The sequence below is a fragment of the Dysidea avara genome, chromosome 11 (assembly GCF_963678975.1).
Source record: "Dysidea avara chromosome 11, odDysAvar1.4, whole genome shotgun sequence".
Taxonomy (NCBI): Eukaryota; Metazoa; Porifera; class Demospongiae; order Dictyoceratida; family Dysideidae; genus Dysidea; species Dysidea avara.
In genome coordinates, this window is record NC_089282.1 from 7,166,785 (window position 1) to 7,194,540 (window position 27,756).

Sequence of the window (27,756 nt, forward strand, 5' to 3'; positions counted from 1 at the left end):
GTAGAGAAGATGAGAGGAGCTCCAATAGATCTAAGGCATTTAGTTGAACAATGTCTAGATGATGATCCAAGTAGACGTCCTGCAATATCAGATGTGTCAGAGAGGATGAGGAAGATGAAAGAAGCAGAGAATGTGAGGTGTCCAGATGTGACCATGAACCCCATAACATGGCAGGTAGAACAGACAACCACCATGGCAGGAGATACCACTGTATCACTATTTGTAAGTAAAGTAGTAATAGCACATCATTAGTCACTATATTAATTCGGTCAAATGTGATTATAAGGAGATCCATACTGCATTCCAACAGGACAGATTTGTAGAGAGATATCTAATCAAAAACAGCCAAGCTGTAAAAAAAGGTGCGGCCCCCAAAAAGGCCATGGTGAAAAAAGATGTGAAATCCAAGGTGGCAGCCAAGAAATGGCTGTGATGGTAGGTTAATGGTTACATTTTAATAACGACAATTCAGGTGAATTTTGTGCCAAGGGCCGCACCTTTTTTTACAGCTTGGCTGTTTTTGATTAGATATCACTTCTTTTTGTATTTGTATAATGCAAAGCCAGCCTATGGCTGGCTTTGGGGCTTTTTTAACCCATGTGTTTTTTTTTCTTTACCACAGGAAGAAGAAAAGAACTTAAAGAAGATTTGTAATACTTCAATTATTTTTGATTTTATTAGTAATTATACAAATTATATACATATATTTATTAAATGCCAATTATTCCCCACAGGATAATTTTTTGCAGCTGATCTCTCTACTGGGTGACTTGAAATGTAGCTGAACTATATACAGGATGGTTTCTTTGTAGCTGAACTCTCTACAAGGTGACCTCTTCTAGCTGGTCTCTCTACAGGGTGATTTGTTTGCAGCTAAACTCTCTACATGGTGATTTCTTTGTAGCTGAACTCTGTACATGATGGTTTCTTTGTAGCTGAACTCTCTATAAGGTGACTTTGTCTAGTTGAACTCTCTACAAGGTGAATTCTTCTACCTGATCTCTCTACAGGGTGATTTGTTTGTAACTGAACTCTACATGATGGTTTCTTTGTAGCTGAACTCTCTACAAGGTGACTTCTTCTAGCTGATCCCTCTACAGGGGGATTTATTTGTAGCTGAACTCTCTACAAGTGATTTATTTGCAGCTGAACTCTTTATGTGGTGGTTTCTTTGTAGCTGAACTCTCTACAAGGTGACCTCTTCTAGCTGATCTCTCTACAGGGTGATTTGTTTCTAGCTGAACTCTCTACAGGTGATTTTTTGCAGCTAAACACTCTACATGGTGGTTTCTTTGTAGCTGAACTCTGTACATGATGGTTTCTTTGTAGCTGAACTCTTTACAAGGTGACTTCTTCTAGCTGATCTTTCTACTGGGTGATTTATTTGCAGCTGAACTCTCTACATGGTGGTTTCTTTGTTGCTGAACTCTCTACAAGGTGAATTCTTCTACCTGATCTCTCTACAGGGTAATTTGTTTGTAACTGAACTCTGTACAAGGTGCATTTTTGTGGGTGATCTCACTGCAGGTTGAATTGTTTGTAGCTGAACTCACTAAAGGGTGATTTGCTTGTAGCTGAACTCCTTGCATTGTGTCTAGTTTCTAGCTGATCTCTCTACAGGGTGATTTGTTTGTAGCTGATCTCTCTACAAGTTGATTTGTGTGTAGCTGATCTCTCTGCAGGTTGATTAATTTGTAGCTGATCTCTCTACAGTGTAATTTGTTTGTAGCTGAACTGTCTATAAGGTGATTTGTTTGTAGCTGATCTCTCTGCTGGTTGATTTGTTTTAGCTGAACTCTCTACAGGGTGATTTGTTTGTGGCTGATCTCTCTACAAGTTGATTTGTGTGTAGCTGATCTTTCTACAGGTTGATTTGTTTGTAGCCGATCTCTTTACAGGGTAATTTGTTTGTAGCTGAACTCTGTACAAGGTGCTTTTTTGTAAGTGATCTCACTGCAGGTTGATTTGTTTGTAGCTGAACTCACTAAAGGGTGATTTGCTTGTAGCTGAACTGCTTACATTGTGTCTAGTTTCTAGCTGATCTCTCTACAGGGTGATTTGTTTGTAGCTGATCTCTATACAAGTTGATTTGTGTGTAGCTGATCTCTCTGCAGGGTGATTTGTTTGTAGCCGATCTCTCTACAAGGTAATTTGTTTGTAGCTGAACTATCTATAAGGTGATTTGTTTGTAGCTGATCTCTGCAGATTGATTTGTTTTAGCTGAACTCTCTACAGGGTGATTTGTTTCTAGCTTATCTCTCTACAGGTTGATTTGTGTGTAACTGATCTCTCTACAGGTTGATTTGTTTTTAGCTGATCTCTCTGCAGGTTGATTTGTTTCTAGATGATCTCTCTACAGGTTGATTTGTTTGTTGCTGATCGCTCTAAAGGTTGATTTGTTTGTAGCTGAACTCTCTGCAAAGTGTTTTGTTTGTAGTTGATCTCTCTACAAGATGATTTTTTGTAGCTGACCTCTCTTCAGGGTGATTTGTTTCTAGCTGATATCTCTACAGGGTGATTTTTTGTAGCTGACCTCTCTTCAGGGTGATTTGTTTCTAGCTGATTGCTCTACAGGTTGGTTTGTTTGTAGCTGAACTCTCTACAGGGTGATTTGCTTATAGCTGATCTCTCTACAAGTTGATTTGTGTGTAGCTGATCTCTCTGCAGGTTGATTTGTTTTAGCTGAACTCTCTACAGGGTGATTTGCTTGTAGCTGAACTCCTTACATTGTGTCTAGTTTCTAGCTGATCTCTCTACAGGGTAATTTGTTTGTAGCTGAACTCTCTGTAAGGTGATTTGTTTGTAGCTGATCTCTCTGCAGGTTGATTTGTTTTAGCTGAACTCTCTACAGGGTGATTGCTTGTAGCTGAACTCCTTACATTGTGTCTAGTTTCTAGCTGATGTCTCTACAGGGTGATTTTTTATAGCTGATCTCTCTACAAGTTGATTTGTGTGTAGCTGATCTCTCTTGATTTGTTCATTGCTGATCGCTCTAAAGGTTGATTTGTTGTAGCTGAACACTCTGCAAAGTGTTTTATATGTAGCTGATCTCTCTACAGGGTAATTTGTTTGTAGCTGAACTCTCTCCACAGTGACTTGTGTGTAGCTGAATTCTGTGTAGCTGAATTCTCTAGAGAGTGACTTAATTGTAGCTGAATTCTCTACAGGGTGCATGACTTGTTTATAGCTGAACTTTCTTCAGTGTGACTTGTAATGTTCTGAATCTCTATAGTGATATATTTGCTTAACTCTCCACATGTTGACTTGCTTCTTGCTAAACTGTCTATAAGATTAACTGTTTGCAGCTGAACTCCCTACAGAATAACTTGTGATGTAATAAAATTCTATAATGGAGTAAATAAATTAGCCGAATGCTCTATTAGGGTGACTGTTCTATTAGAGTATCTCGATCTCGCATTTGCTACACGGAGTTGGCTTTAGAATCATAACTCAGTGGTTTGTAATCCGATTCTTCTGTACTACTGCAAGGACTTTCTATGAAGATTATTCCAGCTATACACCGATTTTCAGCTCATTGCTCTAAACGGTTTGCCTAGTAGGCGTGAAAACTAATACTTTTTTATTCATAAAAATCGATCGCGTAATTGTGACACAGGTTGGGTTTTGTGTCATATCTCCATGGTCTTTATCTCGATTCCTTTCAAACCACCATAAGGCACTCCTACGATGGTTACTCCATCTACATAGCAATTTTCAACTCATTCCATGAAGCGGTTTACCCTGTAGGCGTGACAACAAATCGATCTTGTTTTACGCGAATTATCGGTAATAACTCCTGAACAATTCATCGGATTTGTACCAAATTGCATGGTGATCGGAGTACGCGTTTGCTTGTTATAGCAATTTTTGCAAGTGTGCGAAAAGACGAAGAAGAAGAAAAAAAAAGGAAACTTTGGCAGCTCGTATCTCGGAAATTGCTGGAGCGATTTCCTTCAAATTTGGAATGTAGACTCCCCTGGCTGGCGGGCAACTGTGTAGCAAATTTGGTTATAATCGGATAAGTGATCACTGAGATACAAAGGTGTGAAAATGACGTTTTCGTTCTTCCTGTCAATATACTCACGGGTGTGGCGCGCCGGCTTCTTGGGCCGCACGACACACTACCGTGTGTCTTGATCATACTGTATGATACATCAAGCTGCTAATGAGAGAATTATATTGTAACACATTCATTTGTTGCATTAGCAATGAAACATTGATCGTATCACCAAATTCATTAGGTCCAAAGATAGATACTGTATTTTAAGTGTTATATCAGTTATAGAAATCCTTGACATGCTGAATTATAGTTCTATAGTGGTTTAACATGCTGATTTGTTTGATTCTTGTTTCCTTTAATTATTAGCAATCTTTATTCCCGTGCTTAAAAGTTATTCTTTATTCATCATCTTAATTTGCCACATAAACTATACCATAATAGTATGTTTACATTTTAGTAGCACTCCTATTGGGTTGCATGACATACTAGCTGTAGCAAATCTTATTACAAGTGTAACAGATCTGAGGGTTGTGTAGCACTATACTACGTATGAATAATGTAATTACGTACTGAAATAGCAGCATGAAATACGAACTGCAATATTGTTACTGACCACAACTCATAGCTAATATTATACAAATACTACTGAACTACTTATCTGTCATGTACATACAGGACGCACACAGTGGTTGAGGTTCACTTTAACATTGCCACATGTGAAAAGCTTCCCTGCTCAGTGTAAAATATGCATGGTTCCCAATGGGAGATCTAGGGGATATTTTTCCTACACTGCTCTTGCGATTTGTATATACATATTAATCTCAGAAGCTAAATTTACTTGGACAATATGGTAGGTATTGCTCTGACAATATAACTACCATGTTGTGAGTGTTATGGTGTCTATTAAACACCAAATGTGCAACGTTGGCAATCAAAATGCAGTATCAGCATAACATGTTTATGTAAGCTAATCTAATCCAAAACAGCCAAGCTGTAAAAAAAGTGTGCGGCCCTCAGAAAGGCTATGGTGAAAAAAGATGTGAAATCCAAGGTGGCGGCCAAGAAATGGCTGTGATGGTAGGTTAATGGTAAAAATTTTAATAAAGACAATTCAGGTGAATTTTTGTGCCGCTTCACAAAATTTACCTAAATTGTCATTATTAAAATTTTTACCATTAACCTACCATCACAGCCATTTCTTGGCCGCCACCTTGGATTTCACATCTTTTTTCACCATAGCCTTTCTGAGGGCCGCACACTTTTTTTACAGCTTGGCTGTTTTGGATTAGATTTCATTTCTTTTTGTATTTGTATACCAGCTTTGGGACTTTTTTAACCTACGTTTTTTTCTTTACTACAGGAAGAAGAAAAGATGAAGTAGATGTACTTTAAATATTTTATCAGTAAATGTACAAATTATATATACTGTATAATACATATTTGACCGCATTTGCGAAAAGGGGTCTTCCACACACATCCAATTTGCCAACTTTGACAATTGATAACTTCAGATTGGAAAGAGCTATTGCCTTGATATTTGGGCAGTGGTGAGCACCACTATAGCTGAATACATGGTGAAATTTTCAGGTTAATATGTTACTTGAACACTGAGTTATGGTCTCCAACGTTTACGGAATTGGATGTGTGTGGAAGACCCCTTTTCGCAAATCCGGTCACATATATTGATTACAGAAATCTCCATGGTGGTTTCTTTGTAACTGAACACTCTACAAGGTGACTTCTTCTAATTGCTCTCTCTACAGGGTGAATTGTTTGTAGCTGAACGATCTACAAGGTAACTTCTTCTAGCTGATCTCTCTACAGGGTGATGTGTTTGTAGCTGAATTTTGTATAGGTGATTTGTTTGCAGCTGAGCTCTTTACAGAATGGTTTCTTTGTAGCTGAACTCTCTAAAAGGTAACTTCTTCTAACTGATCTTTCTACAGGGCAATTTGTTTCTGGCAGAATTTTCTACAGGGTGATTTCTTTGCAGTTGAACTCTCTACATGGTGGTTTCTTTGTAGCTGAACTCTCTACAAGGTAATTTCTTCTAGCTGATCTCTCTACAGGGAGATTTGTTCGTAGTTGAAATCTGTACAGGTGATTTGTTTGCAGCTGAGCTCTTTACAAAATGGTTTCTTTGTAGCTGAACTCTCTACAGGGTGATTTGTTTGTAGCTGAAATCCCTACAAGGTAACTTCTTCTAGCTTATCTCTCTACAGGGTGATTTGTTTGTAGCTGAACTCTCTACAGGTGATTTGTTTGTAGCTGAACTCTCTACAAGGCGATACTTCTAGGTGATCTCTCTACAGGATTCCTTGTTTCTAACTGAACTCTCAACAGGGTGATCTGTACATAGCTGAACTTTCTACTGGGTGATTTGTTTGCAGCTGAACTCTCTAAATGGTGGTTTCTTTGTAGCTGAACTCTCTACAATGTGACTTCTTCTAGCTGAACTCTCTACAAGGTGACTTGTTTCTAGCTGATCTCTCTACAGGGTGACTTGTTTCTAGCTGAACTCTCTACAGGTGATTTGTTTGTAGCTGAACTCTCTACATGGTGGTTTCGTTGTAGCTGAACTCTCTACAAGGTAACTTCTTCTAGCTGATCTTTTTACACTGCATATTTGTTTGTAGCTGAGTTCTCTACAGGGTGATTTGTTTGCAGCTGAACTCTCTACATGGTAGTTTCATTGTAGCTGAACTCTCTACAATGTGATTTCTTCTAGCTGAACTCTCTACAGGGTGACTTGTTTCTAGCTGAACTCTCTACAGGTGATTTGTTTGCAGCTGAACTCTCTACATGGTGGTTTCTTTGTAGCTGAACTCTCTACAAGGTAACTTCTTCTAGTCGATCTTTCTACAAGGTGATTGAGTTTTTTGCAGCTGAACTCTTTACATGGTGGTTGCTTTGTAGCTGAACTCTCTAAAAGGTGACTTCTTCTAGCTGAACTCTCTACAGGATGATTTGTTTGCAGCTGAACTCTCTACGTGGTAGTTTCTTTGTAGCTGAACTCTCTACAATGTGACTTCTTCTAGCTGAACTCTCTACAGGGTGACTTGTTTTTAGCTGATCTCTCTACAGGGTGACTTGTTTCTAGCTGAACTCTCTACAGGTGATTTGTTTGCAGCTGAACTCTCTACATGGTGGTTTCTTTGTAGCTGAACTCTCTACAAGGTAACTTCTTCTAGCTGATCTTTCTACAGGGTGATTTGTTTGTAGCTGAATTCTCTACAGGGTGATTTATTTGCAGCTTAACTCTCTACAAGGTGACTTCTTCTAGCTGAACTCTCTACAGAGTGATTGATTTTTTTTGCAGCTGAACTCTCTACATGGTAGTTTCTTTGTAACTTAACTCTCTACAGGGTGATTTGTTTGTAGCTAAACTCTCTACAGGGTGATCTGTTCATAGCTGAACTCCCTATAAGGTAACTTCTTCTAGCTAATCTTTCTACAGGGCAATTTGTTTGTAGCTGAGTTCTCTACAGGGTGATTTGTTTGCAGCTGAACTCTACATGGTAGTTTCTTTGTAGCTCTACAATGTGACTTCTTCTAGCTGAACTCTCTACAAGGTGACTTTTTTCTAGCTGATCTCTCTACAGGGTGACTTGTTTCTAGCTGAACTCTCTACAGGTGATTTGTTTGCAGCTGAACTCTCTACATGGTTTATTTCTTTGTAACTGAACTCCCTGCAAGGTGACTTCTTCTAGCTGATCTCTCTACAGGGAGATTTGTTTGTAGCTTAACTCTCTACAGGTGATTTGTTTGCAGCTGAACTCTCTACATGATGGTTTCTTTGTAGCTGAACTCTCTACAAGGTAATTTCTTCTAGCTGATCTCTCTACAGGCCGATTTGTTTGTAGCTGAACTCTCTACATGATGGTTTCTTTGTAGCTGAACTCTCTACTAGGTGATTTCTTCTATAGCTGATCTTTCTACAGGGTGATTTGTTTGTAGTTGAACTCTCTACATGATAGATTCTTTGTAGCTGAACTCTCTACAAGGTGATTTCTTCTATAGCTGATCTTTCTACAGGGTGATTTGTTTGTACCTGAACTATCTACATGATGGTTTCTTTGTAGCTGAACTCTCTACAAGGTAACTTCTTCTAGCTGATCTCTCTACAGGACAATTTGTTTGTACCTGAACTCTCACATGATTGTTTCTTTGAAGCTGAACTCTCTACAAGGTGATTTCTTCTAGCTGATCTTTCTACAGGGTGATTTGTTTGTAGCTGAACTCTCTATACATGATTTGTTTGCAGCTGAATTCTCTACATGATGGTTTCTTTGTAGCTAAACTCTCTACAAGGTAACTTCTTCTAGCTGATCTCTTTACAGGGTGAATTGTTTGTAGCTGAACGATCTACAAGGTAACTTCTTCTTACTTATCTCTCTACAGGGTGATTTGTTTGTAGCTGAACTCTCTACAAGGAAACCTCTTTTAACTGAGCTCTGTACAGGGTGAATTGTTTGTAGCTGAACTATCTACAAGGTAACTTCTTCTAGCTGATCTCTCTACAGGATATTTGTTTGTAGCTGAACTATCTACAAGGTAACTTCTTCTAGCTGATCTCTCTACAGGGTGATTTGTTTGTAGCTGAATTCTGTATAGGTGATTTGTTTGCAGCTGAGCTCTTTACAGAATGGTTTCTTTGTAACTGAACTATCTACCAGGTGACATCTTCTAGCTGATCTTTCAACAGGGTGATTTGTTTGTAACTGAACTCTCTACAAGAAAACTTCTTCTAACTGATGTCTGAACAGGGTGAATTGTTTGTAGCTGAACTCTCTACAGGGTGATTTGTTTGTAGCTGATCTCTATACAGGTTACTTATTTCTAACTGATCTCTTGAATTCTGTTCAGGGTGACTGCTCTATTAGGATGACTGCTCTATTAGAGTATCTCGATCTCGCACTTGCTACACCAAGTTGGATTTCGTGTTATAACTCCGTGGCTTTAAGTCTGATTCTTCTACACCATTGAAGAGCCTTTCTAAGATGATAACTCCATCTGTACAGCGATTTTCAAAGCATTACCCCAAGTGGTTTATCTGGTAGGCGTGGCAAGCATAATAATAATAATAATAATAAAATTAAAAAAAATTAAAAATTAGCTAATCTCGATTGCGTAATTGTTACACACTGTTGATTTTTTCGCTGTATCTTCCTGGTTTTTAGCTCGATTTTTTTCAAACCACAAAAGGTTTGAGGTTCAATAGTTAACCTATTCACCCACCGATTTTCAGCTTCTTCCCATACGCGGTTTACCCTGTAGGCGTGACAACATATTGGTGTTATTTTTCGTGCATAATCGCTCATAACTCTTTGCCTGTTTATGGTATTCCAGCCAAAGTTGGTACCGAGATGCGCCTTTATACCCCCCTTCTGTGTGCCAAAGTTCAAGGCAATCGGATAACGCGTTCGCGTTTTATAGCAGTTTTTGTAAGTGTGCGAAAAGAGGAAGAAAAATAAGAAGAAGAAGAAGAAGGAAAAAAAAAACGAAGAAACTAAGCCAATTTTTGAAGTCGCATATCTCAGGAATGCCTGAAGCGATTTCGCTCAAATTTGGAATGTGGAGTGCTGAAGGTGGAGGGAATCTACACAGCAAAATTTGTCTTGTTTCATCAAGGCAGCACAGAGCTACGGAGGTGCGAAAATTGCGTTTTCTTTCTTCCTGTCAATATACTCACGGGGTTGCGCGCCAGCTTCTTGGGCCGCACGACACACTACCGTGTGTCTTGATGTGAAGTCATACATACAAGTGCCCACAGTCTTTTACTTGGATATGTAATAGTTGTAACAAGAGCATGTGGGCTTTCCCTGAAATGTATGCCTGACTGCCCGAGGGCATACATTTCAGGCAAAGCCTGAATGCCCTGAGTTACAGCTAACATGTAACACTTTCCATCCATATCAGGCTTATATCCTGTACAGGCCGATTAATCACCCAAGCCAACATCAGTACAACCTCTTGATATACAGTGAAACCTGTCTATTCTGGTCATCATAGGGACAAAATTTTCTGACCTCATTAAGGAGGTGGCTGCATTAAACAGGTCACTTTGTACACAGTTGGCACATGTGGGGATTTTTATAATGGACATTTTAGACAGGTGACCTCTTTATGCAGTGACCTGATTAGACAGGTTTCACTGTATTATATATGCATGCCTAAAAATTCGATCACGGATCAGCAGCTAGTATACATTCTGGATACATTTGGTTATGATGAATGGACAAATCCTAGAGATACCATGGAGAATTTCAGTTATGTGAGTTTAATGTTTTAATCAGTGCTATTGAATCATTATGCAATAATTACAGAGTTTATTAAAGGCCTAGATTGGTAAGCTTGCTTGTAGAGTGGTTATTTTCATGCAGAGTGGTAACTTTATGATGGGGGTGGGTCTGTATTTGGAAACGTGTGATAGCTATATAGTTCTCACCTCAGCCCAATGTTTTTCAATTAGTAGGATAGTGAGGATAGCAAAATGCTCTCCGTCTGAGTAGTTATCATGCCAAATCCAAGTCATGCATGCTAGTGTTAATTGATCCTCTTAATCAATTTCAGCCTTAATGTGCTGCCCAGAACCCAGGCTACATATGAAATGTATCCCAGGTGGCTCCTTTGATCTGAGGTGTGAAATGTTACCTAAGCCAGTTATATCACAGCAGTCATAATATATATTAGCAGTCATCCTTGGCTGTATATAGAGCAATACACATCAAAGTACCAACTGTGACAGTCTTTTTACTTCACAGCAGCTGTAGAATATCATGCTTATTAACACTCATCTTCTTGGACTCATGTCAACAGCTATGATATTCAGATGAGAGTTAATAAGTAAAGATATTCTACTTCTGCTGTGATATACATAACTACAAGTATAAGTAAAAATTAAAAATTTTAAGTTCAAATAGAAATCAAAAGTAGTAAGGTTGCCTACAACTGAAGATACACTAGGGGACATTTTTAATCCCTACTTCAGTCTATGCCCACAACTGAATTAGGGATTATAGTACATCTTCAGATGTAGGTCACCTCCCTTGTTTCACAACTTTTTTTTATTTCTATGATCCCTAATCAAACTTAAAATTCATAGTATTTCCTTATACTTGTTTGTTTAAATCTTTTAGCATTATAACTGGTGAATCCACACATATGCATTAGAATGGAAAGAATAGCACCAGGCTTATTGTTTTCACATGAATGCACACCTCAAATATCAATTACTGAAATAGCAAAGTGGCCATTACGCTTTGTTTCAGCTATGTTCAGCCTGTTACACAGCATTACAAATGAACAAACACTAGGAGAAGAACCTCTGGTGTCACAACAGAAGATTCGGATGATTCCCGTCAAATGTAGAGAAGCCATCACGTGGCACTACCATGAATCGACACCTTGACAGTGTTCATTCTAGAGCTGTTAGGGGGGGGGGACTTCCCCCTAAAATCTAAGACTCGTCCCCTAAAATGGTGAGTGACTACTACTACTAAGGTTAAGCTTGTTTATAAAATGGTACATAAAACGATTCAAAAACGATTCAATTTTCAGAGTGTTTAGTATATAAAATAATCCCAGGTTACAAATTACAAACACAACCTTTAAATGCTCTCAAATTCAGTTAATTTTTAATATATAGTTTAAAATAATAAAACATGGGAATGGAGATCGTTGAGAAAAGTAAATAAACAAGAGTCAAATAAGCCAACATGTCAAACACACAGAGATCTCTATTTAGACTCAATGGATATGGTATATAGAGACTAAGGGAAAAACAGTAGTTTACATTAATCAGGGGCAGGTAAGTAATGAGAATATGCTTCTGTATTAATGTTTATTCAAGTCCAAATAGAGATCTCTGTGTGTTTAACATGCTGGCTTGTTTGACTCTTGTTTCTTCACTTTTTCAGTGATCTATATAAATTATTTTCACACTAGTTTGTATTTTTAAATGTATTCATTTATTGATAGCTAACATGTTAATGAGAGGTGCTAGTGGTGCTTGATATTACACAGTACTAAACATGCATATCAAGTCAGTCATCATGTACATTAGCTGTTAAGTAGTTAGCTAATACTATCAGAGTTAACAAATTCTGATATACACAAGTAGGGCTGGGCGGTATTGGAGTTTCGCTTCACGATATATCGTGCAGAAATATATCACGATATTACTATTTATCGCGGTTATTAAAGATGACTGCTATATTAGAGTAGCTGACTGCTTTATTAGGGTATCTCGATCCTAGGTGACTGTTCTATTAGAGTATCTCGATCTTTGTAAAAAAATTGACTAGCTAGTGCTAGGTCCTTGTTTGCAGTAGTATCACGTGATTATTTGAGGTGCATTATAACAACCATAAGGGCTTAATAAGCTGTCACAAACACTAAAAATCGTAATAATATCGATATCGTGATATTATCGTTTCACCGAAATCTATGCGATACAGATATCGTTTCATAGCAATACCGCGGTATTACTATAATACCGAGAAACCGCCCAGCCCTATACACAAGTACACCAGCAAAAAAAATTGGAGTTTTCAACTAGAGTAGGGACCATAGCACATCGATAAAACAGTGCTGAAACAAGCTGGAGTAGTGCACGATATTAAATCACAGTAAAACAATAAGAAGTGTTATATCGATACTGTGCTTCAAGATACCATAACGAAATGCACAGTAGGGATATAACACTTCTTATTGTTTTACTGTAATTTAATATCATGCACTACTCCAGCTTGTTTCAGTACTTTTTATCGATGTGCATAGTCCCTACTCTAGTTATAAATTCCAATTTTTTTGTGTACTTGTTTGTTAACTTTTTTTATAAATAATTATTATGACTGGTAAACCCATGCATACCACATCTGAAATGGTGCTACTCGTGACGCCCCAGTTATATCAATTAATGTCTGAAAAGTGAAGTATCATTACGCTTCATTGTTGGCTATGTTCAACCAGTTACACAGCAGTACGAATCAAGAACTGTTCAAAAAGCACCTCTGCAATCAAAATAGCCACTATGAAAACTACAGACAATTTCCATTACAAAGGGAGCCATCATGTGCTACCATCAAATTGACACTTTTCATGCACTGTCAGCAAAGATGAATGGGACACAAAGAAGGACACTGGTAAGTCCATGAAGAATGCATTGTACGTACTGTGGTATGCCAAAAGGCACCTCTTGGGCTGAAGTGACGTCGAACAGTGAAAAAATCAAACCCATAGCCTTAGCTGTTATCAAGTTACACTTGTCTGAAGGAATCAGTCAGTTACTCAGTCAGTCAGTCGGTAGAAAATTCCATTAAATAATTTTTTTTAAATTCCATAGCAACTCGTTGAAAGTATTTTGAGTTGATCTGAAAGCTTGTTTGGGCTTAGTTTTGCCTAACCAATACTGTCTCATTATCGTCAGGGAAAATTGAGGGTGGTTTTTGGGTGAAGGTACTTCGTGGGCCATTACTCCTTTGTGGTCCCTACTATATACAGTATTATCATACTGTATGATGCACACTTGTCACAAAAAGTCAAGTACATAGTGATACACATTAACTTTGCTGCTCTAGTATGAACTTAACATACTGTGCATGGTTAAAACAAGTACACCAAAAAATTTCAGCTAGAGTAGGGACCATAGCACATCGATAAAAACTACTGAAACAAGCTGGAGTAATGCATGATATTAAATCACAGTAAAACAATAGGAAATGTTATATCTCTACTGTGCTCTTGTGTACTTGTTTGTTAACTTATTTTTGTGAAATTATTATTGGTGACCCACGCATACCACATCAAAAGAACAAAATGGCGCTGCGCACCCGGCTATAAGTTATCATCTGAAAAGTGAAGTATCCATTATGCTTCATTGTCAGCTATGTTCAACCCACTATGCAGCATTATGAATCAAGAACTGCTTGAAAAGCACCTCTGAAATCAAAGTAGCTACCATGAAAACTATGGATGATTTCCATTACCAAGGGAAGCCATCATGTGCTACTGCCAAATTGACACTTTTTGCTGTCAGCAAAGATGAGTGGGACACAAAGGAGGACACTGGTAAGTCCATGAAGAATGCATTGTACATACTGCAGTATGCCAAAAAGCACTTCTCGGGCCAAAGCGACATTAAACAGTAAAAAATCAAGCCCGTGGCCTTAACCGTTATCGAGTTACACTTGTCTGAAGGCATCAGTTACTCAGTTAGTCAGTCAGTCACTAGAAAATTCCATTTAATAATTAATTTCATAGCAAATCATTTTGGGTTGGTCTGATTAAGGCTTGTTTGGGCTTAGTTTTACCTATCCAATACTGCTTCATTGTCGTCAGGGAAAAGAGAGGCTGTCTTTTAATTGATGTGTTTTCATGGGCCATGCCTACTCCTTTGTGGTCCCTACTATACAGTACTATCGTACTGTATTGATATAAGGTTTCCAAATGAACATGTTAGATTGGATACTTATTATTATAATTTAAAAATCAAAACATGGGAATATAAAACAGTAAAGAAACAAGAGTTAAACAAGCCAGCATGTTAAACACACAGAGATCTCTATTTGGACTCAATGGATATGGTAGAAACTAAGGAAAAAACAGTAGTTTCTCTATAAATAAGCTGAGACTGCTTCGATCTGTATAAATATATATTTGAGTCAATAAAGATCTAAACACATGCTGGCTTGTTTGACTTTTGTTTCTTTACTTTTTCAGTAATCTCCATGCCCATGTTTTAATTTTTAAAGTTATTTTTACACTAGTTTGTTTACTTTTTATAAATCCATTTATGGATGATAATAATAGGTGCTGGTGGTGCTTGATATTACACAGTACTAAACATGTATATCAAGTTAGTCATCATGTACAGTAGCTGTTAAGTAGTCGGTTAATATTATCTAATCCAAAACAGCCAAGCTGTAAAAAAGTGTGCGGCCCTCAAAAAGGCTATGGTGAAAAAAGATGTGAAATCCAAGGTGGCAGCCAAGAAATGGCTGTGATGGTAGGTTAATGGTAAAAATTTTAATAACAACAATTCAGGTGAATTTTGGTGCCGCTTGGTCAATTGGCACAAAATTCACCTGAATTGTCGTTATTAAAATTTTTACCATTAACCTACCATCACAGCCATTTCTTGGCTGCCACCTTGGATTTCACATCTTTTTTCACCATAGCCTTTTTGAGGGCCGCACACTTTTTTACAGCTTGGCTGTTTTGGATTAGATTTCACTTCTTTTTGTATTTGTATACCCCAAAGCCGGCCTATGGCCTGCTTTGGGACTTTTTTAACCTATCTTTTTTTCTTTACCACAGGAAGAAGAAAAGATGAAGCAGATGTACCTTAAATATTTCTGATTTTATCAGTAAATGTACAAATTATATATATAATACATATATTTATTACAGAACTGTCCATGGTGGTTTCTGTGTAACTGAACACTCTTCAAGGCAACTTCTTCTAGCTGATCTCTCTACAGGGTGATTTGTTTGTAGCTGAACTATCAACAAGGTAACTTCTTCTAGCTGTTCTCTCTACAGGATGATTTATTTGTAGCTGGATTCTGTACAGTGATTTTTTTGCTGCTGAGCTCTTTACAAAATGGTTTCTTTGTAGCTGAACTCTCTACAAGGTAACTTCTTCTAACTGATCTCTCTACAGGGAGATTTGTTTGTAGCTGAATTCTCTACAGGTAATTTGTTTGCAGCTGAACTATCTAGATGATGGTTTCTTTGTAGCTGAACTCTCTACATGGTGGTTTCTTTGTAGCTGAACTCTCTACAAGATAACTTCTTCTAACTGATCTTTCTACAGGGCAATTTGTTTGTGGCAGAATTTTCTACAGGGTGATTTCTTTGCAGCTGAACTCTCTACATGGTGGTTTTTTTTTACTGTAGCTGAACTATCTACAAGGTAATTTCTTCTAGCTGATCTCTCTACAGGGTGATTTGTTTGTAGCTGAATTCTATACAGGTGATTTGTTTGCAGCTGAACTCTTTACAGAATGGTTTCTTTGTAGCTGAGCTCTTTACAAGGTAACTTCTTCTAACTGAACTCTCTGCAGGGAGATTTGTTTGCAGCTGAACTCTCTTCATGATGGTTTCTTTGTAGCTGAACTCTCTACAAGGTAACTTCTTCTAGCTGAACTCCCTACATGGTGGTTTCTTTGTAGCTGAACTCTCTACAAGGTGATTTCTTCTAGCTGATCTTTCTACAGGGTGATTTGTTTGTAGATGAATTCTGTACAGGTGATTTGTTTGCAGCTGCATGAGCTCTTTACAGAATGGTTTCTTTGTAGCTGAACTCTCTACAAGGTAGCTTCTTCTAGCTGATGTCTCCACAAGGTCACTAGTTTGTAGCTGAACTTTCTACATGGTGGTTTCTTTGTAACTGAACTCTCTACAAGGTAACTTCTTCTAGCTGATCTCTCTACAGAGAGATTGGTTTGTAGCTGAACTCTCTACAGGTGATTTGTTTGCAGCTGAACTATCTAGATGATGGTTTCTTTGTAGCTGAACTCTCTACAAGGTAATTTCTTCTAGCTGAACTCTCTACATGGTGGTTTCTTTGTAGCTGAACTCTCTACAAGATAACTTCTTCTAACTGATCTTTCTACAGGGCAATTTGTTTGTGGCAGAATTTTCTACAGGTTGATTTCTTTGCAGCTGAACTCTCTACATGGTGGTTTCTTTTTACTGTAGCTCAACTCTCTACAAGGTAATTTCTTCTAGCTGATCTCTCTACAGGGTGATTTGTTTGCAGCTGAGCTCTTTACAGAATGGTTTCTTTGTAGCTGAACTCTCTACAAGGTAACTTCTTCTAAATGAACTCTCTACAGGGAGATTTGTTTGCAGCTGAACTCTGTTCATGATGGTTTCTTTGTAGCTGAACTCTCTACAAGGTGACTTCTTCTAGCTGATCTTTCTACAGGGTGATTTGTTTGTAGCTGAATTCTGTACAGGTGATTTGTTTGCAGCTGAGCTCTTTACAGAATGGTTTCTTTGTAGCTGAACTCTCTACAAGGTAGCTTCTTCCAGCTGATGTCTCCACAAGGTCACTAATTTGTAGCTGAACTTTCTACATGGTGGTTTCTTTGTAACTGAACTCTCTACAAGGTAACTTCTTCTAGCTGATCTCTCTACAGGGTGATTTGTTTGCAGCTGAGCTCTTTACAGAATGGTTTCTATGTAGCTGAACTCTTTACAAGGCAGCTTCTTCCAGCTGATGTCTCCACAAGGTCACTAATTTGTAGCTGAACTTTCTACATGGTGGTTTCTTTGTAACTGAACTCTCTACAAGGTAACTTCTTCTCGCTGATCTCTCTACAGGGTGATTTGTTTGCAGCTGAGCTCTTTACAGAATGGTTTCTATGTAGCTGAACTCTTTACAAGGCAGCTTCTTCTAGCTGATGTCTCTACAAGGTCACTGGTTTGTAAACGAATTCTCTACATGGTGGTTTCTTTGTAACTGAACTCTCTACAAGGAAACTTCTCCTAGCTGATCTCTCTACAGGGTGATTTGTTTGTAGCTGAACTATCAACAAGGCAACTTCTTCTAGCTGATCTCTCTACTGGGTGATTTGTTTATAGCTATCAACAAGGCAACTTCTTCTAGCTGATCTCTCTACTGGGTGATTTGTTTATAGCTGAATTCTGTACAGGTGATTTGTTTGCAGCTGAGCTATTTACAGAATGGTTTCTATGTAGCTGAACTCTTTACAAGGTAACTTCTTCTAGCTGATGTCTCTACAGGGTCACTAGTTTGTAAATGAATTCTCTACATGGTGGTTTCTTTGTGACTGAACTCTCTACAAGGAAACTTCTCCTAGCTGATTTCTCTACAGGGAGATTTGTTTGTAGCTGAACTCTCTACAGGTGATTTGTTTGCAGCTGAACTCTCTACATGATGGTTTCTTTGTAGCTGAACTCTCTACAAGGTAACTTCTTCTAGCTGATCTCTCTACAGGGCGATTTGTTTGTGGCTGAACTCTCTACATTGTGGTTTCTTTGTAGCTGAACTCTACAAGGTGATTTCTTCTAGCTGAATTATCTCTTTCTATAGTTGCATGAATTCCCTACAAGGTAACTTCTTCTAGCTGATCTCTCTACAGGGTGACTTGTTTGTAGCTGATCTCTATACAGGTTACTTGTTTCTCTTGAATTCTCTTCGGGTGACTGCTCTATTAAGATGACTGCACTATTAGGATGACTGCTCTATTAGAGTATCTTGATCTCGCACTTGCTACACCAAGTTGGATTTCGTGTTATAACTCCGTGGCTTTAAGTCTGATTTTTCTACACCATTGAAGAGCCTTTTTAAGATGATAACTCCATCTGTACAGCGATTTTCAAAGCATTACCCCTAGCGGTTTACCTGGTAGGCGTGGCAAGCAGTCGTTTTTTATTAGCTAATCTCGATTGCATAATTGTTACACACTGTTGGTTTTTTCGTTGTATCTTCCTGGTTTTTAGCTCGATTTCTTTCAAACCACAAAAGGTTTGAGGTTCAATAGTTAACTTATTCACCCACCGAGTTTCAGCTTCTTCCCATACGCGGTTTACCCTGTAGGCGTGACAACATATTGGTGTTATTTTTCGTGAATACTCGCTCATAACTCTTTGCCTGTTTATCGTATTCCAGCCAAAGTTGGTACAGAGATGCGCCTTTATACCCCCCTTCTGTGTGCCAACTTTCAAGGCGATCGGATATGGCGTTCGCGTTTTATAGCAGTTTTTGTAAGTGTGCAAAAAGAGGAAGAAAAATAAGAAGAAAAAAAAACGAAGAAACTAAGCCAATTTTTGAAGTCGCATATCTCGGGAACGCTAGAAGCGATTTCGCTCAAATTTGGAATGTGGAGTGCTGAAGGTGGAGGGAGTGTCCACAGCAAAAATCGTCTTGTTTCATCAAGGAAGCACAGAGCTACGGAGGTGCGAAAATTGCGTTTTTATTCTTCCTGTCAATATACTGATGGGTGTTACGCGCCGGCTTCTTGGGCCGCACGACACACTACCGTGCGTCTTGATGTAGGGATCAATTATTGAATCAATTCACCTCTCAAAACCTAAAGGAAACATACAGTGCAGGTCTTTATCTAACAACGCAGAATCACTCAGCCACATCCAGCCTTCCCAGAGCTCTGTCACCAAAAACTCTGAACCCCTTATTTAGCTCCTAAAATATCGAACCCCTAGATCAAATATATATTTGATCCCCTTGAGGGGAACAAGTGAAGCTGGCAAATGGTTGTCCGATCCTCTAGGCATCTAGCCTTGCTTTATAATATGTCCTCTAAGTGAGGAAATGGTGTTCCTCCACATACAAGGGATGTACAGAAATCTGTTGCCTTATATAAATAGCAAAAAATTGTGGTGAATCAAATATTTTGAGTACAATGTTTGATATCTCATTAGCATAAGTTTATAAGATCAAATATTTAAGTTGAAGTATTAAAAGTGGAACAAATTGATGCTGTGCTACTTCAGGAATGACTTTGTGGATATTCATTTTACCAACCATTTTGCTTCTGAACAAGCATATAAATTATACAGCATTTAATTAATTGTAATTCTACATATTTCATAATTCACTGCTTACCACTTTATTTCATTGCTAAGGAAGTGCAACTCAAGTAACCTTCCATATGTGTACGAAACAAAGAGCTAATTAGTAGCTTTGTTTAGTGAATTTTTGTGAGAAGATACTGCATGGCTTTTTATTTTGGTTTAAGGAGGACACACCCCTTTCAACTTAAATAAATAGGTACGCCATTTCTGATGACTTAAAACCCACTTTATTTGTATTTCAAACTGGCAGGAATGACATATTGAAATAATTTCATAGCTGACCTACATTATGACTTACCCTTTGGCACAAAAAAACATCCTCATTGTAAATTTACCTGCGTGAAAGTCTAATACAATGTTTATACAGTCTTCATTTCTTAAACATCAGCTGCTTTTAACATACGTATTGAAAACTTGTGTACATGTGCAGAAGCATAAAGACATGCACACACACAGACCCATACGATTTTCCCAAAACATTTAGGGGCACACTTAACCAGCAGTGAATTACAATCATACAAATACTGGTACCAGCCAATAATTAAATTGCCAAATAATTTAAATTTTATGTTTTCTTTGCATGCTGCATGCACATTAGCTATTTAATAAATAAATGGTTATATTACTTGTATTTAAATACCTCTTAGTTAGCTATGCATGATTGTTCTATTATGATAATGTAGTGACTGTTCTATTAGAGTATCTTGATTTTTCATGCAAATATGTTGCAGTCACACCATGATGTTTATCAAAGCAAATTCTGTCCATTATGTTAGAATAATGCTTAACACTATTTTCAGCCTGTTATTCCCCAAGTTTTTCTAGCCTAGAGCTTATGATGATGACTGAGGACAATTGACGTGAGTGGTTATTAATGGGTATCAGAATAGCTTAATTACTAATGCTGATCGGCATCAAAATGGCAAATTAGATTCAATACCAATCCAATTATTGGTGTAACACTAATCTGATCCCCCATGCCGGATCATCTAGCTACCATAAGCAGATCTAGGAGACACTATTATTATTATTAGCATTGTTGGGGTTCCTGCATGAAAGGGTAAAGTATGCATAGTTTAGAGTTACTCTTTTGAGGGAGTGAAGGATGGAACTCTGGAACATAAGCTATTATACTCTTTCTTATCAAGTTTATAAAAAAAATTATAAGGCATCCCATGGATGCAGTAGTTGTATATATGTAACATGCAGACCAGGCCTGCAAAATTTGGGTACTACTTTTTCAAACTTTCATAACTTGCTAAGACCATGTAATTTTGGTGTGTGATGTAGTGTACTGTAGTTTGTGCCCACATGCCCTGTTTTTACAGGACTAGTCACATGCATGTATGGTGCTAAATCAAGGCTGTGTCAATGTTCAGATGACTTGTGATTATATAATTAGAATTGGTTTAGCTTGGCGTATGAATGGTGCCTGTCAAAAGGCTGGCATTATATAGAAATGTTATATACAATGAAAAGTACAAAGTCTAGTGCATCTAGCATCAAATCCAGCATTAAAAACAAGAAAGGCCGAATACCGAACTTTTCCAAAGCCCAGGTTTTGGTCTGCCAGCCAGCTTGACCATAGTTGCAATGATAGAGCCAAACAAAGTAGCACACAGCCACCATTTTACGCCACAATAGCAAGCTTGTGTGTGACATCTGTGTTTTCTTTTTCTGGTGAGTGTCTGCCTTCTGCTCTTGCCTTATTTTATCTTATAATTACATGGTCATCTTTACACAGCACCGAGGTAGTAAGTTTCCACATTGACAGTTTCCTTAGAAAAGCAAATTTAGATACCACAAAACTATGTGAAATGCTTACACTACCCTAAGAGGGCTAGATACCTGTAGCTGCACTTGTAAAACAGATATATACATGGTGACAAAGCCCTTAAACAATCATAACATGCTAGCTTCCATACTCATAAACAATCAAAGCATGGTAACCACTCCACTCACTGATCTAGCTGCAATCAGCTGCAGTTTCTGCTGTAGAAAACAATACAGTGAAACCTCATTAATAGGGCCACCTCTGGGACCACAAAAATTGGCCTTAATAACGAGGTGGCCTTATTAATGAGGTCATAAAGTACTGCTTAGCAATATTTGGTACCTAATGGGGGTGGCCACTGTAACGACGTGGCCTTATTAAAGAGATGGCCGCTAAGTGAGGTTTCACTGTACATGCTACCACCTCCTCATACATTGCATAACTTATTCAAGTTCTCTAATAAAGCAATGACAATCACATGTATAACATAGCTATGCTATGACAAAAAGGTTAACAAACTAATGCAATTTTTAACTCTATATCAGAAGCTACTACTCACCATCATAGATATTCCATTTGTCTCCATAACCAGCTGGTCTATCACACCAGACAATAATATGACTGTGCTTGAGTTAGCTGTATACAGATGTCAAATTGTGGGGAGGATCAATTATTTCAGTTGAATTATTTTTTGACTCTCCATAAAAAAGTGCAGACAGCTCTTTTAATATAACAAGTAGAAGGAAAAGTTTTAAAGTTGGATTAGTGATTGCAGAAAAAAAGTATACAGTGGCGGAGGAAGTGGTTGATGTAAGGGGGGGCTGATCAGAGTATAGAATCTGTATATCCCAAAGTCCACCAGAATGCACAATTTGAAGCATATCACCAACTTTTAGTCTAAAGCTTTTAGTCTAAAGTATTTCAAACAGGCTGTTTGCAGTTTATAAAAACTCTTTTAGCAGTGTTAACTTTACTGGATTAATAAACATACAGCATTTATAAGCAGTTCAAAACAGCCTTTTAAACACTCGGTACAGTGGTAACATTAACATACCAACTCTCTCAAGTAAGAGGTCAGTGGTTCGATTAGGTCCCAAATATAACTTATTTTGGATCAGAGAAAGATTGAAAAAGTCCAACGAAGAGCTACCCGTTTGTTACCAACACTGGCTGATAAATCCTACTCTGAAAGATTATCCTTACTACAATTGCCATCCTTAGCTCATCGATGACTAAGAGGAGATCTTATTTTGTTATATAAAATTCTAAATAATTATTTTAGTGCAGACTTTCACAACTTCTTCACTTACACTAATACCATCACAAGGGGACATCAATTTAAGTTATTTAATCATTTTCAAGATTAAAATGTAGATCTGATTATTTTTTAAATAGGATTCTCAATGACTGGAATGGCTTACCTGACTATATGTTGTAAATGCTAATTCAATTGTTTTAAATCATTGTTAGATTCTCACCTAGATTTATTTTTGTATAGCCATCTTATGATTGTACAAATTTTGTGTTGACCCGGTATACAGGCAGTGCCTTTACCGGTAATTAATAATACTAATACTAATTAATAAGGCCACCTCGTTATTAAGGCCAATTTTTGTGGTCCCAGAGGTGGCCCTATTAATGAGGTTTCACTGTATGACTAATGAACCCATGCATACCACATCAAAAGGAAGAATGACACCATGTGCCAATAAATTAATTTTGTGGTTGAACGCGTGCTTGAAAATTGAAGTCCCATATGCTTCATTTTCAGCTATATGTTAAGCCTGTTACTCAGCATTAAAGACAAAGAACACTATGAGAAAGACCTTTGTAATTAATCCAGTCATAATGGAAAACTCAGACAACTTAACATAGGGAAGCCATCACATGATGCTACCACAAATTGACACCTTGCACTATCAGCAAAGATAAATGGGACACAGAGTAGAACACATTAAATATGCATTGTACGTACTGCGGTATGGCACAAGGCACCAGTTAGGCTGAATCGGCATCTAACAGTGAAATATTCAAGCTCATAGCCTTTGTGGTCATTGAGTTATGCTTGTCTGAAGGCACAGGCAGTTAGTTAGATAGTCAGTCAGTCAGTAGAAAATTCTGCTAAATAAAAAGAATTAAAATTCCGTAGCAACAAATTGGAAGCGTTGGTTTCCCAAACCTTTATTATCCCTAATATGCATGCAGCACTCTCATACTGTATGATGGGGATAAATAGTTTAAGAAGGTTCAAATATTTCAACCAATGGTAGACCAGGGGTCCACTTTTTATGGCAGCCTTATTACATATTAGACCACTTGTTCGGCTCGCCATTGGAAGCAACCAGCAGGCAGGCCACTCAACTTTTGACGGTGAACTTTAATAGATTAGAATTTTACTGTCATAATCAACTATCAGTCAAAGTTAGGAGTCTTCTTTTCTTGTGCTGGCTGCTTTTTCCAAGCCCCTGCAGTGGCGAACGCGGCACACAAACAAGCTCTGGTTAACTTGGGGAAGGTTGGGTGTGGCTGAATGGCTCTGTGGTGCTGAATAAAGACCTGAAATTATCGTTTGGGCTGACAACCATGAATAAGATCAATACACTCTAATAGAATGTTCAAATATCCTAATAGTAACTCAATTTTTATTGAGGTTACCTATTAGAAAGCATAGAGTTGCCCTAATAATCATTAATTTTAGAGGATGAAAATTTTGCAGAAAGCCAAGCAACCACAAAATCTGCAAAAATTATGTCCCTCAAATATTTGTACACACAGTACTTAGCCATAAGTGTTTAAAAAACAGGCAATTCGCAATCAATAAAAAGCTGCTTTTGTAAAGTTTATAGTGTTACAACATCTCTGTATGGTATGGTGGGAAGATACACAACTCTCAAATTTAGAGGTAAGTTGTTCAAATAGGAACATGTTTTTATGCAAAAATAAAACCGAAGTTTGTCAATCCAAAAATAAGTACCTCAAAAATTTGTATGTATACACAGTTAAGTTAAAATTTGTTTCAAATAAACTTTGAGTGATCATGAACAGCTTCTGGGGGGCTGTGTCCCTCAGACCCCCTGCTGACAGAGATTCAATACTCTGGTCAGCTTCTTCCTTCCTCTGCCATAGACCTCTACTGTAAGTATCCTCTCATTTTGTACAATTTGCCCATAACTTGACCCCTATTCATTTCTGTTTCCTACTAAACTACCCTGTTGGGATGCAGTATAGATCTACTAATGTCTGGCACCTTTACTAAATATCTTATTTTATCACTGAAATCTATTACTCATGCATTCACTAAGTCTCTGAGTGAATTGGCAAGGAATTCAGCTAATGCCATTTTTACTCTGGCACAAAAATATGGTGATCAATTCATTGTTATGGTTATGAATATCATCCTGCTGAAACCTCTGCCCTTCTCAGCCTCCCCATTCACATCAACAACTTCCTCTTCTCTTGTATGTTGTGCAAGAGCATGCTGTCTGTGCACAGTATATGTGACTGGATTTGGAAAATCACCCTTATGGGAGCATTGCAGATTCAGAGAAAAATGTATTTTAATAATTTAAAGCATTGTTACTCACCAGCCTTGGCAGCTGCACGTATGGATTTTTCACCAAGATGGAGCAATTCATACTTTAAGAGCACCTGGTGGCCAAGGTTATCCTTGCAGAGCTTCCCGCCATTTTAGATAGGTTTTTTCACCAGTGTTGCTGTATCACGAGTCCTCAAAAAGGGGTGGTGGGGTGGGCAAGAGATAGATCAATAAATATGACTGAATTTGACAAAACCCAGCTTCGACGCACAAAGCTTTGTTAGGAGATATGGCGATTTTAAGTAATCATTGTGTAATAACTTCCCAGTGCCTACAGCTGTGCAAACACAATTTGCACCAAGTATGCATCTATTTACTAGCTATCACTGAGTGGGTGTATACATTTCTGATACCCAAAATTATCCCTGTTTTGGGCAGCTTTTCTCGAGTGGGTAATAATATCACAGGTGGTAGTAATACGGTGGGAGGGTGGGGGGGCAGTGGGTGGGCTTAATATAGGGGTATAAAATGAAGCAAGAAGACGATTGGAATCCAGAGGCCAAGTTTGGGCTCTCCATGGCCCTCCATGGCCCTCCATGGCCATCAAATCACTCCAAATTGACTGAGAACACTATTGGCGAGCTCTCTGTGAAGTCCCAGCTCACTACACACCATTATCACAAAGCCATGGCCATTCAATGGCACCAATCTCCCACTCGTGGCTTTGACAGGGTCGGAAGGAAGCTGCCACAGAAACCAGACTTGCCAGTCCTGAAGGAAGTACAGTGTGGAATATGATAGTGTATTAGGCCAGCAATCCATTTCTGGTAAAAACGTAAGTTTGATTTTGTGTGTGTGGAAGCCTTGTTATGTGAAATCCGGTCACAAATGAATGAGGATGGTAGTTGAAGGCACCAGACCACAAAACAACCTGTCAGAAGCAAAAAATAGACTGAAATCTCACAAAACAGACATACATCACACATTCAGCTCCTTTCTGAACCCTCCAAAGCACTTCCCTGTTGTTTACAGACCTGTACAAAGGTCAGGCGTGGTTAACACAGGCCTAGAAAACAGTCCACCAAAAGCAGACCCAACAAGTTGAAGGCGAGTTTTAATGTGGAAATTGTTAGTCTGCAACTTCATGCTGGTGTTATCTTGTTTTTGGTTCTTGCACCCATATGGTCAATTTTGCTAAATTCAGTCACATATACACCTTTATTATGGTTCTCACAGTTTGAAATGTTTTACCGTAATTTTTTTTTTCATAATTTTCGTATGCAAAAATTATACAAAAATTTCAAATTGTGCAGAGGATAGAGATACTCTAACAAGAGTAGTCATTCATGTAAAATGTTTGTAAATCATGTTTTACATAAAAAATTTATCATGAAAACTATTGCACAAGTTATGGTATATTATATCACTATGCAACTGTGTCATATTTCCATGTTCCATTCTATGTCAGGAATATCTCGTATAATTTCTTTGATTTCAGTTCCAGAAAAGTATTTTTATTGTAATTCATGCACATCCAGGCTGATTCACTAACAGATGATTTCAATAAGGAAGTGAAAGTGGAATGGAAGGAGTTAGCTCCTTTACCAGTTGGTCGTACAGCACATACAGCAGTATTACTACATGGATCAGTTTATGTTGGTGGGGGATATGAGGGAAAAGATACATATGAAAGACAGTCCTGTTACAGGTTAGATGTTTACAATTTAACTACCAACCAGTGGAGCACCTCTCCTATTACCACACCATACTGTCACTATGCTATGACTGTACTGGATGATAAACTGATCATTGCTGGAGGTGAGACAGAGAGTGGTGAGGTCACCAACAAAATACTTGTCCTTGATCATGGACGATGGAAAGATTATAGCGATATGCCAACTGCTCGTTGTTGCGCAGCTGCTGTTGGATATCAGTCAATGATAATCATTGTGGGAGGGAAGAATGGTAAATGGAACAAAGTAGCCAATACTGAACTATTGGACACTACCAATGGATGTTGGTACACTTGTGATGACCTCCCTGTACCTCACCAGCAACTCAAAGTTTATGTTATGGGTAATGTTTTACATTTGCTAAGTGGGAATGCTGTATATTTTGATCCATCTCCACAAGTGTTCACTACTTCACTAGACAACCTTTCAAGTCACCAGTTGAAGTGGCAGTCTCTCCCAGATACTCCGTGGTGTTATTCAGCTCCTGTTGTTCTGTACAACAAGTTCCTGTTAACAGTTGGAGGAAGACATCCATCTGATCGCACAAGTCAAACTACCAAGGTGTGTGCTTTCGACCCATCAACTGGTTTATGGAAACAGATAGCAAATATTCCGGCAGCAAGGAGTTTACCATCAGTAGTTGGTGTGGATGATAACAAGATAATTGTACTGGGTGGGTTTACTCAGCAAAGAGAATATTCAAATAGTGCTTGGTTTGGTGTGTTTAAATAGCTTGACATAATGTATTATCATCAGTATAGTTTTGATTGATGTTGTGCTTGTATACCTTAACAGTATAATATTATGTATTAAATAAAGTGTGTTTGACCAAAGTTTTCCAGCTCAAATTTTCACTGGAATTAAACATTTTGGACTTTTTGGTTTAAATTGTTATATTTGTTTCAGGTAACATTATCAAGGGTTTGTGTTATGGCGTGCATTGAAGACACTATTTGTACATTTTGTGAAATCATGCACTTTAATCGAAACCATAGTTGTACTGCTAGTTCATACTTTAAACCAGCTGGTGATCCAATATTTGTTAGCTAGTCATCTTAAATAATCATTTAGTTTGAGCTAGATGATCTTTACTGAAGACATGAGCGACAACAGAGGCAGCATCACAAGGGAGCAGATATATTGTGAT

The 27,756-nt window shown here is 38.0% G+C and overlaps 1 protein-coding gene across 1 annotated transcript; it reads left to right on the forward strand.

Annotated features, from left to right (window-relative positions):
* The first annotated feature begins 7 nt into the window (after positions 1 to 7).
* LOC136237842 (influenza virus NS1A-binding protein-like) lies at positions 8 to 27,427 on the forward strand. The gene is made up of 2 exons (XM_066028066.1): positions 8 to 222; positions 26,415 to 27,427. Exons 1-2 carry the CDS (start codon positions 10 to 12, stop codon positions 27,339 to 27,341), a joined length of 1,140 nt encoding a protein of 379 aa, XP_065884138.1. The 5' UTR covers positions 8 to 9; the 3' UTR covers positions 27,342 to 27,427.
* The last annotated feature ends 329 nt before the right edge of the window (positions 27,428 to 27,756 follow it).